Source organism: Chlamydotis macqueenii, chromosome 2 (genome assembly GCF_036417535.1).
Source record: "Chlamydotis macqueenii isolate bChlMac1 chromosome 2, bChlMac1.mat, whole genome shotgun sequence".
Taxonomy (NCBI): Eukaryota; Metazoa; Chordata; class Aves; order Otidiformes; family Otididae; genus Chlamydotis; species Chlamydotis macqueenii.
Genome location: NC_141557.1, coordinates 68,804,068 through 68,818,298, shown reverse-complemented (window position 1 = coordinate 68,818,298; position 14,231 = coordinate 68,804,068). Strand labels below are relative to the sequence as shown.

Here is a 14,231-nt window from a genome sequence, read left to right as displayed (position 1 = left end):
TAAATCCACAGTGTTCAAACACTCCACTTCTCATATAAAAAAAAAACAAAACAAAACCAAAACTAATCCCAAACCAGCATAATAGTAAAAAAAATAAAGTCTTTGTTGTAGCTTTACAAGTAATTTGTGTTGCTATTTAAGATGCATTGCCATAGCATTTTTTTTAGTGTTTCCATATTGGTGATGGTTCTTTTCTGTTAAAATTGGCACCTTTAGATAAGGAGTTGGCCTGTCTCCAGTGCATTTTGAACAGAGATTATATATAAACAATTGTTCTACTGTCTTAATTTTTATTAATTAATACTGGATATCTGTGAGGAAATACCATGTGGATTGCTACTCTGAGTACTAACTCTTGTACAGCTACTAAAGTAAATGTGAGCCATCTACTATGGCAGAAATAGCTTTAGAAATTTCATTCAGTTGGGCATGGTGTCTTAAAGTGAAAATGGATTATTTAGAGTCTGTGACAAACAGTCAGCTTTTAGGACTCTTTGTTCACACTTGTATCTACCAGTGAAGATTTGTATCTAAAACTTTATTGGAAATGAAAAGTTAAGTCAAGCTGTCCTGGTTTCAGCAAGGATGGAGTTAATTTTCCTCTCAGTAGCTGGTGTGTTTTGGATTTTGTATGTGAAGAATGTTGATAAACACACTGATGATATGAGTTGTTGCTAGTTAGTCCAAGGACACTGTCTGACTTTCCAGGTCTCACTGATGTGCTGGTGCAGGAAGCTGGGAGGGATATAGACAGAATAATTGATCCAAACTGGCCAGAGAGAGTATTCCATGCCATAAATGTCATGCTCAGTATATAAGTGGGGGTTGCCTGTGGTGGGGGGAGGGGAAAGGGGGGCGGGGCATCTCACTTCCTCTCCCTTGCTGGCTCCCTTTTGCTCCTTTGCTTGCTGCTCAGTTTCGTTTCCGTGATCACTGCTTGGGACGGGCTGTATCAGTCACTGGGACATCGGGTGGTGAGAAATTGTGCATTGTTAATTTTACATATTTTAGTATCCTTATATTCTGTTGTTATTGTCATTTTCCGTTTGCTATTCTAGTAAACTGTCTTCATCTCAACCCACAGGTTTTCTTTTCTTCCCAATTCCTTCCCCCATCCAGCTGGGGAGGGTGAGCGGGAAACTGGTGTTGGTGACTAGAGCTAAACCACAACACAAGCTTTAAATAAATGCTCTGTCATGTCCCAGTGCAGCATATGACATTTCATCCCTTTAGATAAGAATTCCAGGGACTTCCTCTTGCAGTTAGTCAGAAGGTATAGTTGTAACCATTGGCACTTGGTTTAAATTTATGCCGTTAGTATTGTAACTTACGTGTAGTGGGGGTACTGCTTTATCAGTAAGATCTCTTCTTGTGTTTGTTTTTTTTCTTCTTCTAGGCTTTACGTCTGTGAAAACACACTCCTCTACATCTGCACAGCCTGTTACAAGTACAGTGGTCTATACAAGGCCTGCAATAAGTAGTTTTTCTGCAGGTAAAGAAACCTCTAAACAAGCATCCTCATTTTGGCAGTCTGACACATGTGACCCATGTCTGCAAAACAAAACCACAGATGGCAAATGTGTAACATGTCAAGTGTCAACAGTTGAGAGTACGAAACAGACGATAAGCTCAAATCAATGTATCACCTCTAATGCAGCAGTCCCTACAGCAGGGACATTGGGCCTTGAGGACAAATCTAAAACAACACCCAACACATGGGATTGTGATACCTGCCTGGTCCAGAACAAACCCGAAGCTACAAAATGTATAGCATGTGAGACACCAAAACCGGGAACAGGAGTAATGCCCACTCTGACATTGCCAGTGGTCCCAGACAACTCGGTGACAGTCACATCCTCCTCCAGCAGCACTGACACAACAGTCACTCTGGGGTTTGGAGACAAATTTAAGAAGCCAAAAGGCTCTTGGGACTGTACGGTGTGCCTTGTATCAAATAAGGCAGAAGACAGCAAATGTGTAGCTTGTGAATCTGAGAAACCAGGTGTGTTCTTCTCTTTTCTTTTGTTTCAATCTCAGACTCTGTGCATTCTTTACAGAATAAAATATGTTGCATATAAAAAATATTTTCAGCAGCGTAGCTGTATGCCAGACAGGATGGATTAGTGCCTGTCTGCAGGAATGGTTACAGGCACTTTTGGGGTCTTGGCCCAGATTCCAACCTGTCACATGAATTGAACTGATTGTGACATGTATTAGTGCAGAGTTGAATTGAAGCAAATATACCCTGCTTTGCAGCTGGTGAGGAAAGATGACTAAACTGGATGCCTTAATTAACTTAAAACAAATTTACTCATTTTCATTGGGGAAAAATGTGAACTCCATAGAAAGAGTTAAAAATTACTTTATTTCCTGTTTCAAAATATAAGTAGACACAGTGTTTACAGAACATGGCCAAAAATGTCTCCAGTCAGCATTTGTGTGCAACTGAGCAGAAGTATGAAGCCACATTTCAAGACAGTGTAGTCTTTAACTAGTTGCGTAAGCTAAAACAAAACTGTGTGTTTAGCTATGCCTATGAAGGCCAGTGTTAGCCTTCCAGAACATGAGTGACCCTGTTCTGTAAGGTCATGGTCCTCCCAGACCTTGGGGAGGTGGGTGCCTTCTTCAATGCAGCACTGAGTAGTTTCCCGTTATATGTGATTGTAATTGCTTTTGAATGTGGTGAGTGTGTTGTTTTTAAAGCAGAAATAATTATTTCAGTGTTACCTTACATTGACTCTTAACATCATTTAATATACTATTATGTCAAAAAACACCTTTGCAGGTATTTCGGGGGTCGGGGCTGGGGGCAGAATCTAAGAGTTGCTAGATTGGACTTTTAAAATCATCCTGTACAGTAAGAGTGGAATTTCTTCAGATAAGATAATGCATTTCAGAGAGAGCTTACTCTCAGGGACTTTCAGCCTCAGAGTGATCAGCTGGCACTTCTCTCTAAGACTCTAGCCATTGCAAGGAGGAATTTTGGAAGTGTCAGGGGTTTGCCATGGCCATTGTGGTGCAGAGAGTTGCAGTTGTATTACATTTGTCAAGGGGAAGAGCAAGGCAAGTAAATGAGAAAGTAAATATTGTCTGGATGTGCTGTGGAAGAAAAGACACATCCCTGTTTCTGTTTTGAATATGAGACATTATCTTCTGCCTTTCTTGAAAACCGCTCTCAGTAGTTTAAAACTGTAGGTGAACATGACAGTTATGTGATGGTTTTGTGCCTTCTGGACGTCCACTTCAGTCATCACACTTACGGAGCTGAAGGTTTCTGTTGCAGTGCAACATCAAGTGACATCTTTTCCTTTACAGGGGACAAAAATCAAAGGCAAGCATAATCTTTCAGGCGTCTTTGTAGAGGTTTCTACACAGTGTAGCTTGTGTACTGAACACAGAGTTATGGGTTTGGAAACTTTGAGTTCCTCCCTTTTTTTTTTTTTCTTTTTTTCTTTTTTCTTTTTTTCTTTTTCTTTTTTTTTTTCTTTGGTCACGGTGTAGTTTTGAACATGTCTTGTCTTTGGGATTTGGTGATTAATCATTCTGATAAATTCTCAACCTTGCATCACTTAACAGTGATCATTAACTTGAGTGGTGTTAACTTTGACTATGGGTTACTCATGTCATGTCACCAGAAATTAATTTTGTAGTTTTAGTTGACCACAGCACCTTTCATTTACATCTGAAATAGGCTGTGTTGCTGTATTGTATGAGCTACAGTTGCTTTTTAAATGTAATTTGTTTGATTTGTGCTTAAAATCATATGTAGAATATAAAGAAAAATATTGTTTACATTCTCAGATTGATTTTTACTGAAATTAACTTGTAGTTTGGTTTTTTACTGTTACCTTTGTCTCTTTTGTAATTTAGTGAGCATTTAAGAGTTCCGTAAAAGTTCATGTTCACTTTATCATTTAAGCAGGATGATTAACTGTCTTGCTTATTTCTCAGGGAGTTCAGTGCCTGTGACAAGTAGCAGCGTTTCTGCATTTTCTGCTTCTTCTGGAGGATTCCTGGATTTAGACAAGTTCAAGAAGCCCGAAGGAAGCTGGGATTGTGAGGTCTGCTTGGTCCAAAACAAAGCAGAAGCCACAAAATGTGTAGCCTGTGAAAGTGCAAAGCCAGGCACTAAAGCAGAGCTCAAAGGTAATACTTAACAAGAAAAACGAAGGTGTACATTCTGCAATTTCTCTTTTCTCTGAGCACAATTTATTTTTATTTGGCAAAATTGTTCATTTTTCCTGTCGGAATATTGCTTTAGTAATGTAATGTGCTGATATTTCCACACCCTTTCCCTAGAAAAAGATTCCACTTTTTAGAGAAAGGCTTCTATTAATGACGTAGTTGTTCTTTACAAGCCCGTCCTGGTTTTGGCTGGGATAGAGTTAGTTTTCTTCCTAGTAGCTAGTATGGTGCTGTGTTTTGGATTTAGTATAAGAATAATGTTGATAACACACTGGTGTTTTCATTGTTGTTAAGAAGTACTAAGGCAAGGACTTTTCAGCTTCTCATGCACTGCCAGCCAGAAGGCTGGAGGTGCACAAGAAGCTGGGAGGGGGCACAGCCAGGACAGCTGACCCAAACTGGCCAAGGGGATATTCCATATCATATGACATCAAGCTCAGCATATAAACTAGGGAGAGCTGGCCTAGGGGTGGCAGTCACTCAGAGACTGGCTGGGGTGTCCGTTGGCAGGTGATGAGCAGTTATATCACCTGTTTGTCATGGGTTTTGTTTCTCCCTCTTTTTGTTGTTTTCCTTTCATTACAATTAGTATTATTATTTTGTTTTACTTTACTTCAGTCATTAAACTGTTCTTATCTCAACCTATGAGTTTCCTTACTTTTACTCTTCTGATTCTCTCCCCATCGCACCAGGCAGGCAGCAGGGTGAGCAAGTGGCTGTGTGGTACTTAGTTGCCTACTGAGGTTAAACCATGACAAAGCCTTATATGTTGTTCATTTGGAGTTTAGACTACAAGCATGATATTTCAGAGAAGTTAACAGTATACTTTTCAAAGCCAAGTGGTGGACAGAAGAATAGCATTGCAAAAAGGTGTAGGTAGAGAGGAAGCGTGGAGTTTTCTTATTAGTTTTGTAGTTTGTTTGTTTGGGTTTTTTAAACAGTTTTGACTCTGGGAAGTTCAGAACTGGAATTCCAACCATGCAGCTAAAGCCTATTACATATAGCCCATCATATATTGCAAACTTAACATTATCACTTATTTCTGCAGGTTTTAGTACTGCTACTGTGTCCACAAATGCTGCAATGCCATCATTTACATTTGGTGTCCAGTCATCCTCCTCTGAATCTTCTCATACGTTAGGTAACACAGGAAATTTTAAATTCGGAGAACAGGGGAGCTTCAAGTTTGGCATTGCATCTGAATCTGCATCCTCCAACATTGTGACTGGGGGATTTAAGTTTCCTGCTAGTTCAGGGGACTTCAAATTTGGAGTTTCTTCCTCAGACTCTAAATCAGAAGACAGTACAAAAGAAGGTAAAAGTAACAGTTTTACTTTTGGAGTTCCATCTACAAGCAATCAGGCTCCTTCAACATTTCAGTTTGGGACAGCGAGCCTGGGACAGCAGGAAAAGAAAGAGGAACCAGTTTTGGGAGGCTTTGGTTTTGGCAAGAGTTCTACTTCTTCCGTAGCTACCAGTGACAATAAAACCGGAGTCAGTGGCTTCACTTTTGGAACTGTGGCAGAAAAGGAGGTAGCTTCACCTGCTTTTACATTTAAGAAGTCAGATGAGAAAAAGGATGAAGCTCTTTCAACAAAGGGAGGCTTCTCTTTTGGCAATGTGGAGTCTGCACCTGCCTCACAGTTTGTTTTGGAAAGGACAGAAGAGAAACAGGACTCTGTCCCTTCTGCTGCTCCATTAACATTTGGAAAGAAAGCTGACAGTGAAGAGTTAAAGTCACAACCTGTCTTTTCAGCTGGGATGGCTGAGCATACCAAAGAGGAGAGCACAGCAAAACCTATATTCAATTTTAGTTTTGTTAAACCATCGGAGAAGGAGACTGAGCAGGCAAAGCCATCTTTTGCATTTGGAGCACCAACCAGTACTTCAGGTAAATGGAATGTCTTTTGTCTTCGCTTGTCTGCTTGTGTCCATGAAAGAATACCTCTGAAGCCATACTGGACAAAAATCTATGGGATTTGATACATTAATGCATTAGAGCTTTAAAAAGGGCTTAATTAGTAGTTGCAGCCTGTCTTTAGTTCTGGTTGTTGATGTGTAGACAATATGTAGCAAGTCCTTTTTAGATTTCAATGAGTTTTAACACTATGTTTAAACAAAAAAAATCAATATTCCTTAAGGAACCTGTGTTGCTTCTTATATGAGCGCAGAAGTTGTATTGTCTCAGTGGTAGGAGCACAGCTGGTGATAAAATCTATAGTATGGTGCAGTATAGAGACCTTGTGCTAGCATTGTTTTCCATAGTGAAAGGGGATGAGAGAGGGAGTATCTTGTTCCTGTGTACTTGCAGCTATGGCACAGGGCTTACCGCTGTTTCACTACTGCTACAAAGGTATAAAAATAACTTCATAGATATTACAGTTTCGTATTCCTTTAATTTGTTGAGACTCTGCAGTGGAGGTGTAAAGTTCTTCAGTGATGATCACTGCGTGGAAAAACTCTGGTTGTTAAATTCCATTTGTATGACTTAGCAACTGTGTTTTAGAGAACAGAATTAGTTTCTAACTTCTGAGGTGATATGGAAAAGGACACCAGTAAGTAACCCTGAATAAAAGCAGTACATAGGGTTATACTGGTTTTAATCACAGTATTCTTAGGTTGAACTGCTTCTGAACAGACAGGTTTCTGAAGGATTGTGGGCTTTGGGGGAGGAGAGATGGTTGTGGGGGGTGAGGTTGGGTTTGTTTTGGTTGGTTTGGTTTTGGGTGTGTGGTTTTTTTTTTTGTTTTGGTTTTTTTGGTTTTTTTTTTTGGTTTTTTTACCTGCCAGGTAAAGTTCCGGAGTTTGGTTTAGTTGTGGAAATTTGATGGAGTATTTTGTGCCAAAGAAAATTTTAACAAATGTTCTTAAGAATATAGTCCCTTAAAAATGACATAGATGAAAAGGGCCCATAACTCTCTCCATAACTGCTGGGAGAAAAAGATAGTGGGAAACTGAAAGCAAGATCACAAATTAATCATTAGAATTAGACCAGCAGCTTAGGGAAAGCTGAAGAATGACTTTAAAAGTCATCTCTTATTTTAAGCGTGTAAAATGTACTTTATAACAGTACTTTATAACAGTGGTCTTAATGGAGGGTTGCTCTCTGTTGCTCCTAAAAGCAGGTCTTGCAGATACTTAAGTACAAAGAACTTAAGCTTGGAAGAGTTAGGCTGGAGGGTGGTAAGCTTTCCTTAACTTCACTATAGCCCTGTGCCTGCAGCTTTTCAAACAAGCTCCTAATGAAACTGTATCACTGTGTTTTTCAATACTCCACGGAGTAAAGCCATAAAACTATTACAGGTGATTGATGTAGTTCTTCAAAGAACATCTGAAGTGTATTTTTGTTTGAAGAGTTCAGAAGAACTGGTTAATAATACTGGTTCAGGTAATGACAGCCATTGCCCAGTGTTTGTAACAACTGAAGCCCAGACTGCAGTGGTGTCCTTGTTCTTCACAGTTCTTCCATTCCTTTAATTGTGGGTGGCAGCAATCAGGATATTAGATCTGGATCTTTATGTAAGTGACAGTAGCTGGAATAGTAGTTGAGGTGTCACTCAGGACTGCTCTCTGTATGGTGATTGAAACAAGACTCTATTTGCTGTACTTTGTTTGGCATTTCTGTGGTGGATAATGTGCTGTTCTTCCTCTCAGATCAAGGAGCAGCAAAGCCATCCTTCAGCTTCTTGAGCTCTAGTTCCTCCAGTACAGCTGTAGCCACCACTTCAGCCAACAGCAGCAGTGTGTTTGGCAGCGCCATCTCTTCCTCAAACCCTCAGCCAGTTCCTGCTCCGTTTGTGTTTGGACAACCCAGCAACACTGTGAGCAGCTCTGTTTTTGGCAATTCTGCAGAATCTGCAGCATCTCAATCATTTGGCTTCTCTCAAGAAAACAAACCAGCAACTACATCTTCCAGCACCGGCACGACTCTTACTTCATTTCTCTTTGGTTCAGGAGCCAGCAGCACCAATGCAGCAAATTCAGGCTTTACCTTTGGAGCCACAACCACATCAAGTTCAACAGGTACAATTTAAACAGATGCTCTTCTCGTGTTTGCCATTACACAGTGGACCAAGGAAATACAGTTTCATGAATATTTTACTTTGGAGAATGTGTAGGCCAAATGCACGGAAGTAGAGAAAAATACTGAGTATTTATATTCAACAATATAAATTGGGGCTCAGTTTTTCACAGTCAGTATGGGAAATACAGTTTAAGACTGAAATGGCAGCAGCCTTGCTTTATGCAAAGGACAACACTGTACTTGATTTCAATTTGTGTAGGAGCTTTTCACCATGAGAACGATAGTTTCCTCCTTCTCACTATCAGTCCAGTGCTTACGGTTAGAAGTCAATGAATTACAGCTTTCCTGATTCTCCTTTCCCATACCTAAAGCTGTCAAGTGTTATAAATAATGTCAGGGTTTACAAAATCCTTCCTTCACAAGTCTATATAAAGACAGTACCTCTACATGCAATTGCTGCTGCTTAAGGATTGGTTTCTAATAAGCATTATGGCCAGTGTTTGTTAATTTTCTAGCAATTTAGAGAAGGCAGAGACAAGAATCTAAAGTTTCTTAATGTTTTATGTTCATTACCGCACTGCATAAATTTAGTAGTATGGCACAAGACTAAATCAGCCAAATCATCTGCATTCCTGCTAGCTCAGCAGTACATTGGAAATAAAATTGAACCTGTGAGGAAGAGACTTAGTCTAGTTTGATCTGATTGCTTAACCTGGTCATTCACAGAAATTAAATTTGCATTCTTTTTTGTCTATCAGAAACAGAGAGAAAAGAGTCCTAAATCAACCAGCAGATCAATTTAACCTGCTTACAAATCAGTAATTTTCAGTGTAATTTCGTTAGTAGGTGACACCATATTTCAAGTGTCTTTACAAAGGATTTTTTTTTTAATGCAGAAGCCTGTGCTAACTTTTACTTTATATCTGTTCATCTTCTTGGAAAGAAAAACAGTCAGCCATTCCAAGTTATGGTGCAATAGAGGGTATTTTCTGTTGCATGAAGGCTGCTCTAAATTGCATTAATAGTGCTGTTTAAAATATCCCCTTTTGCATAGCAGATCTGCTGTGTATGTTCAGAGTCACTGTTCAGTCACATATTTTCATTTTGTTATTTCTGCTGGCCATGCAGAACCAAAGCAGCTAAACAGATGAGCTGGTTGTCTGTTGATGTTGCGTTGAGCATAACTCTGCTAAACTGAGTTCTTTAGTACAGAGAGATCACTGCAAGCTTGATTTGGCCCCTGGAAGTTGATAATGGTAAAGACTTGGGGCACGGAGCGGTGCAGTTGCTGACAAGAAAGATTAATGTTCTTCTGATCCTAATAAATCGGGAGCTGTATTTTGCTTTGCTTGAAAAATACAATTTGAATGAATATTCTCCATGTCTGATATAAACCGCTTTTTGTAAATACAAATTAAAATGTACTATTTGTGGGAATCCGTTTCTAGAACATGAATATTAACACAGCAGTTTCAGTCCAGACAACCAATCTGTTTGAGATTTAATTTTGTCTGACTCTCATAAACTTGGTGTTTCTCATGTTACTTACAAGAAAAGGTGTAATTCCTGTTATGGCTGATGTAGTAATTGCTTTATATAGTCCACAGTTAGTTTGAAATTAAGATGAGTATTCAGCTCATTCAAGGCTTGGGAAACATCACGTTTTAGAACCTTTGTTTCTAGATTCATTCTTGTGGGGTTGAAAAAACCTGCCTATACTGACATTTCTCTTCTGTTCCCCAAGGGTCGTCCTCTTCTTTTCTGTTTGGCTCCGGGCCTTCTGCGCCTGCTGCTGGCCCAGCATTTGGCGCCAGCCAGCCACCAGCATTTGGCCAGAGCCAAGGGTCCAGCCAGCCAAGCGCTCCAAGTTTTGGATCGCTGTCAACAACGTTGTTTTCAGCTGGCGCTCAGCCTGCTCCTCCTGCCTTCGGCTCAGTGACGAGCAGTACTCAGCCCTCTGTGTTCGGACAGCAAGCGACCCAGCAGCCAGGGTTTGGCTCTGGTACCCCCAGTGCTGGTGAGTGCTGAGCATCCTCTTCCCTTTTGGTCTGAAAGATTATATTTTAATTTTATTTTTCGTGAAGTGCACCCTAAAATGTGGAGAAAGATGACTTCTGCCTTGCGCACATCTTTAACTGTAAGAATTGCCCTCCATGAAAATAATGGGTACAGAGTTAAGTCATTTGTATCTCGCTCCTTACTGTGGAGGATGTGCCATAGGGATGCCAGCTTCACAGTAAGCCTTGTCCACCAGAGACTTAGCAGACATGGAGGTTGCAACCCTGCTTCTAAATATTGGGGTTTATTTTCTTGAGAAATCTAGCGATTAAAAGGAAGTGTTGAAAACCAGGGAGTAGTCACTGGTAAGATTGTACAAACCAGAATGGCAGAAGCACTGCAAAATTAATTTTTTATTTGTTAGAGTGGTTCTTAGTTATCTGACTTTGTTAACAGGCTTTGGCAACTTGTTTGGACTGGGGGCTTTGTTGTATAAGAATATTGGTCAGAATTATTTTTAAGCATTGATGGGTTAAGGTTTTATTTAAAGTTCTTTTTACTAGCGAAGTATAAAATACCGTGGGAAGGGGGCAGGCAATGATCCTTATAATTTAAGTGTAAGAAAAACTTGTTCCACACTAGTAATTATTAAAAAAGAAAAACACACTGCCAGAACATATGTATTTGATATCACGTCAAAAACTTAAAGGGAAAAGCATCCTCTTTTCCCTCTCAGAATTTTTACCTCCAGAAGTTTAGCCTCCATTAAAAGTAACATTTTTGTACTAATCAGTAGATTAGTTGGCACACCGTGTTACTCAGTCAGTCTTTCATTATTAAAGATAAAAATCTCCCTGGATTGTCTGTGTTGCTTAGCAGTTACTTCAACAGTAGGATTTATTTATTGATTGATTGATTTATTTATTTATTAAGAGATGAGGTGCTGTGTTAGCACATTAAATGAAAGGGAGACCCCAGATGAACTGCATGAACACAAGGAAGTTTACTTAAATATAAATCTACATGATTCAATACTGTCATTTAAGACTTTAATACATTTCAGAATGCACACGTATAAACTTAATGGTGGTACAGAAGTTAGAAAACAACTTATCAGTGTGCCAGCAGTGTTACTTTAAGGATCCCTTTATGATTCTTATAAAAGTGAATGAGTTCTTCTGTGTACTGTTCTTGTAGTAATCTGGCACTTCTGGTGCATCCCCCCACCCCCAACTCTGTCATCTTGAGTGATCTGTTAAATAAACAAATAAATAAATAAATAAAAAATCATTAAAGATAGTGGGAATAAGGTGAGGATTTTGCTGGAAAGGATGAACTCAAATTACAACTGTCTTATTCCCTTCTGCTTCCACCCCATCTTCCCAGGTTCTGTATTCCAGTTTGGAAGTAATACTTCTAATTTCAACTTTCCAAATAATCCTGGAGTATTTACTTTTGGTGCAAATCCTCCTGCACCAGCAGCACCGGCACAGCCTTCTGGCTCTTCAGGATTTTCGTTCAGCCAGCCTCCAGCATTTACAGTGGGGTAAGAGACCAAATCAGAATTTCACTTGAGCTTCGGGTAATATCAGTGGACATATGTTCAGCCTCTGCTGCTGTTAAATCACGAGGTATTCAGATGAACCTTGGAGTCGGAAACTAAACTGGGCATCCTTCTTGCATTAGCCTGACTGGCTAACAAAGCAACGGTATCTTTAAAGGAGCCTAGTTGTCAGAAAATACCACACGTCAACATAGGCAAAATTCTCTCGTTCTTGAAAGGTAAGATCCATACCTAGCCATTGTGCTGCTACTTACCTTCTGAATGAGACACATTTAATAGCTTTTGGTTTCTGGAACTCTCTTCCTCCTGTTCATCGTATGCCATTTGTTGGCAGCTGATAACTAGTGAGACCAGACTATGAAACAGTTGTTCTGGAACATCTGCTCAGTGCTGCTACTGATTTTTCAGCTACACTGTCCTAAACTCTGAACTACTGATTTCTTTTGATAGGACTAATGGGAAAAATGTTTTCTCTGGATCTTCAGTTTCTGGCCGGAAGATAAAGACTGCAGTTAGACGTAGAAAATAATCGCCCGATTGGTAACGCAACTTCCGAAGCAGCTGCTGCCCTGCATTGTTCAGTTGTTGGGATCGTACCTCATGCTGGGTTAGCTGAAGTCAGATCTGCCTAAAGGAATAAGAAACTCTGCTGCCCTTTCCTTCCCTTTCCTCTCCCCCCGTTAAGATTTTTTTGGTAACGATCAAAGTTGGCAACAGGGCCGTTCTCAAGCAAAACTATTTCAGACTCAAGCAAGTTACTTCTTTCACTGACTCGGTATGGTCTGGCTGTAGCCGTGAGTAGAGCCTGCACAGAGAATGGCTTGTACAATACCTCTTCATCTGCACCACTATGTGCGCTCATCTGCGTTTACTGACGCCTCAAACTTGTAATTATAATATCAGCGAGCGATGCTGTATAGAGTAGAGAATGTTGGTAACGAATGATTTCTATGCTGAGTTTGTGCTGGTGTATGTGTGAAGTGAGTGAGTTTGGGTGTATCGTGCACTAAAATTTTCTGATAGAGGAAGACTGATTAAAGGATGATCCATGCTAAGGACTTGTTAGATCTGTAGTTCTTCATTTAATAATTATATGCTATTTCTATATTTTCATTCTTACAGCCCTTTATCATCTGTCTCACCTTTGTTATTTTATTATGAAACATGTGTAAATACAATTTTGTTTCTCTCTGTACTTTTTTGGCATAACAAATGAAATGTGAAATGGAAATTTTAATTTTGTGTGTTACGGCCATTTTTGTTTAGTATTGTCTCAGATTTTATGTAAATCCCATTATTCAAAGTTGCCTAAATCCATTTAGAAAATCTTTAAAATTGGGAATTCTTAAAGTAAGTTTATTGGCTTTTCTGATCCATTTTTGTTTGGACCAAAAACCAGTATTGTACAAAGTATTAAGTATATATTTTTATATTTACTGAAATGGACTGTGGTGACTTTGGATAATAAGGAAAAGTTTAATATTAAAGCCATGTTTATTACAGTATAATTAACATGTTAAACCATGGGATAAATGCCATCAATAAAAACTATGAAATATTGTCTGGCAGTCTTAACTCTCCATGAAGGCATCTGCAGCTGTAACTGTACAAGATGATGCACTCAACCTGAGCGGTCAAATGCTTCCTCCAGCCTCTGCTTTGTGGCAGACACTGACGCTGATTCGTAGAGGATTTTAAACTAGTTAACACTCAGTGTTAGGAAGGAGAGTTTTATTGTAGACTTAAACTCAGAGCTGTATGTCAGTCTATTAGCTGTCTGTCTCCAGTGGTTGCAATTCCTTTTTATAGAGCTATTAAAAAAAAAAATCTAAAACATAATGTTACAAACATTCACCAGCACTCTAATTGAAGAGGAAAAACTACAAGCAATTGTGCGTAATTTGGGGTTTTTCCACTTTTGTACCAGTTGGAAGAGCTTCTTGGAGAACATCATTATTCTAGTGACATGACGGGAAAATGTTCTCGTTTGTCTGGGGACCACACCTGAACTGTGTACTAAGCCGAAGCATATGGTTTGTAGTTGAGATCTGATTGCTTGCTGCTGCTAGAATTGAAAAGAGCTGTGTAAGTTGCATAAGATTTACATGTCTCCAGAGGTGTTGCTGGGTTTTTTTTTGCTAGCACTCCTGACATTCACCCCACTGCTGCTCAGCATGTGCACAGCACCAGGTGCTGCTGGTATTACAAAATAAGATCTTTGCTAACCATGAACTAGACATGACAGGAGGACAAAGGCTAACTTCTGTTTTCATAGGAGTCTTACATGTGTAGACCTCCAATCGCTATTTCTGTAAATAGAAAATATTCAGCAACTAGACTTTTAAAACCACACACATAAACTGCTCTTAGGCAGCTACCTCCTGCCAGTGCAGCTGTGGAGGAATTATATGCAATTATGTATTTCCAGATGTCTAAATCTGAAAAAGGCCACAAATTTCA

At 39.5% G+C, this 14,231-nt stretch overlaps 1 protein-coding gene across 5 annotated transcripts in view; it reads left to right on the top strand.

Annotated features, from left to right (window-relative positions):
- Positions 1 to 13,332, top strand: part of NUP153 (nucleoporin 153) — a 46,046-nt gene extending 32,714 nt beyond the window's left edge. For all 5 annotated transcript variants that reach the window (XM_086740201.1, XM_086740199.1, XM_086740200.1 and 2 more), the window contains 7 exons: positions 1,397 to 2,002; positions 3,952 to 4,146; positions 5,234 to 6,076; positions 7,840 to 8,208; positions 9,954 to 10,226; positions 11,594 to 11,753; positions 12,222 to 13,332. In XM_086740201.1, coding sequence (XP_086596327.1) covers positions 1,397 to 2,002; positions 3,952 to 4,146; positions 5,234 to 6,076; positions 7,840 to 8,208; positions 9,954 to 10,226; positions 11,594 to 11,753; positions 12,222 to 12,300 — 2,525 coding nt within the window. In that variant the 3' untranslated portion in view covers positions 12,301 to 13,332. The remainder of the gene's footprint in view (positions 1 to 1,396; positions 2,003 to 3,951; positions 4,147 to 5,233; positions 6,077 to 7,839; positions 8,209 to 9,953; positions 10,227 to 11,593; positions 11,754 to 12,221) is intronic.
- The last annotated feature ends 899 nt before the right edge of the window (positions 13,333 to 14,231 follow it).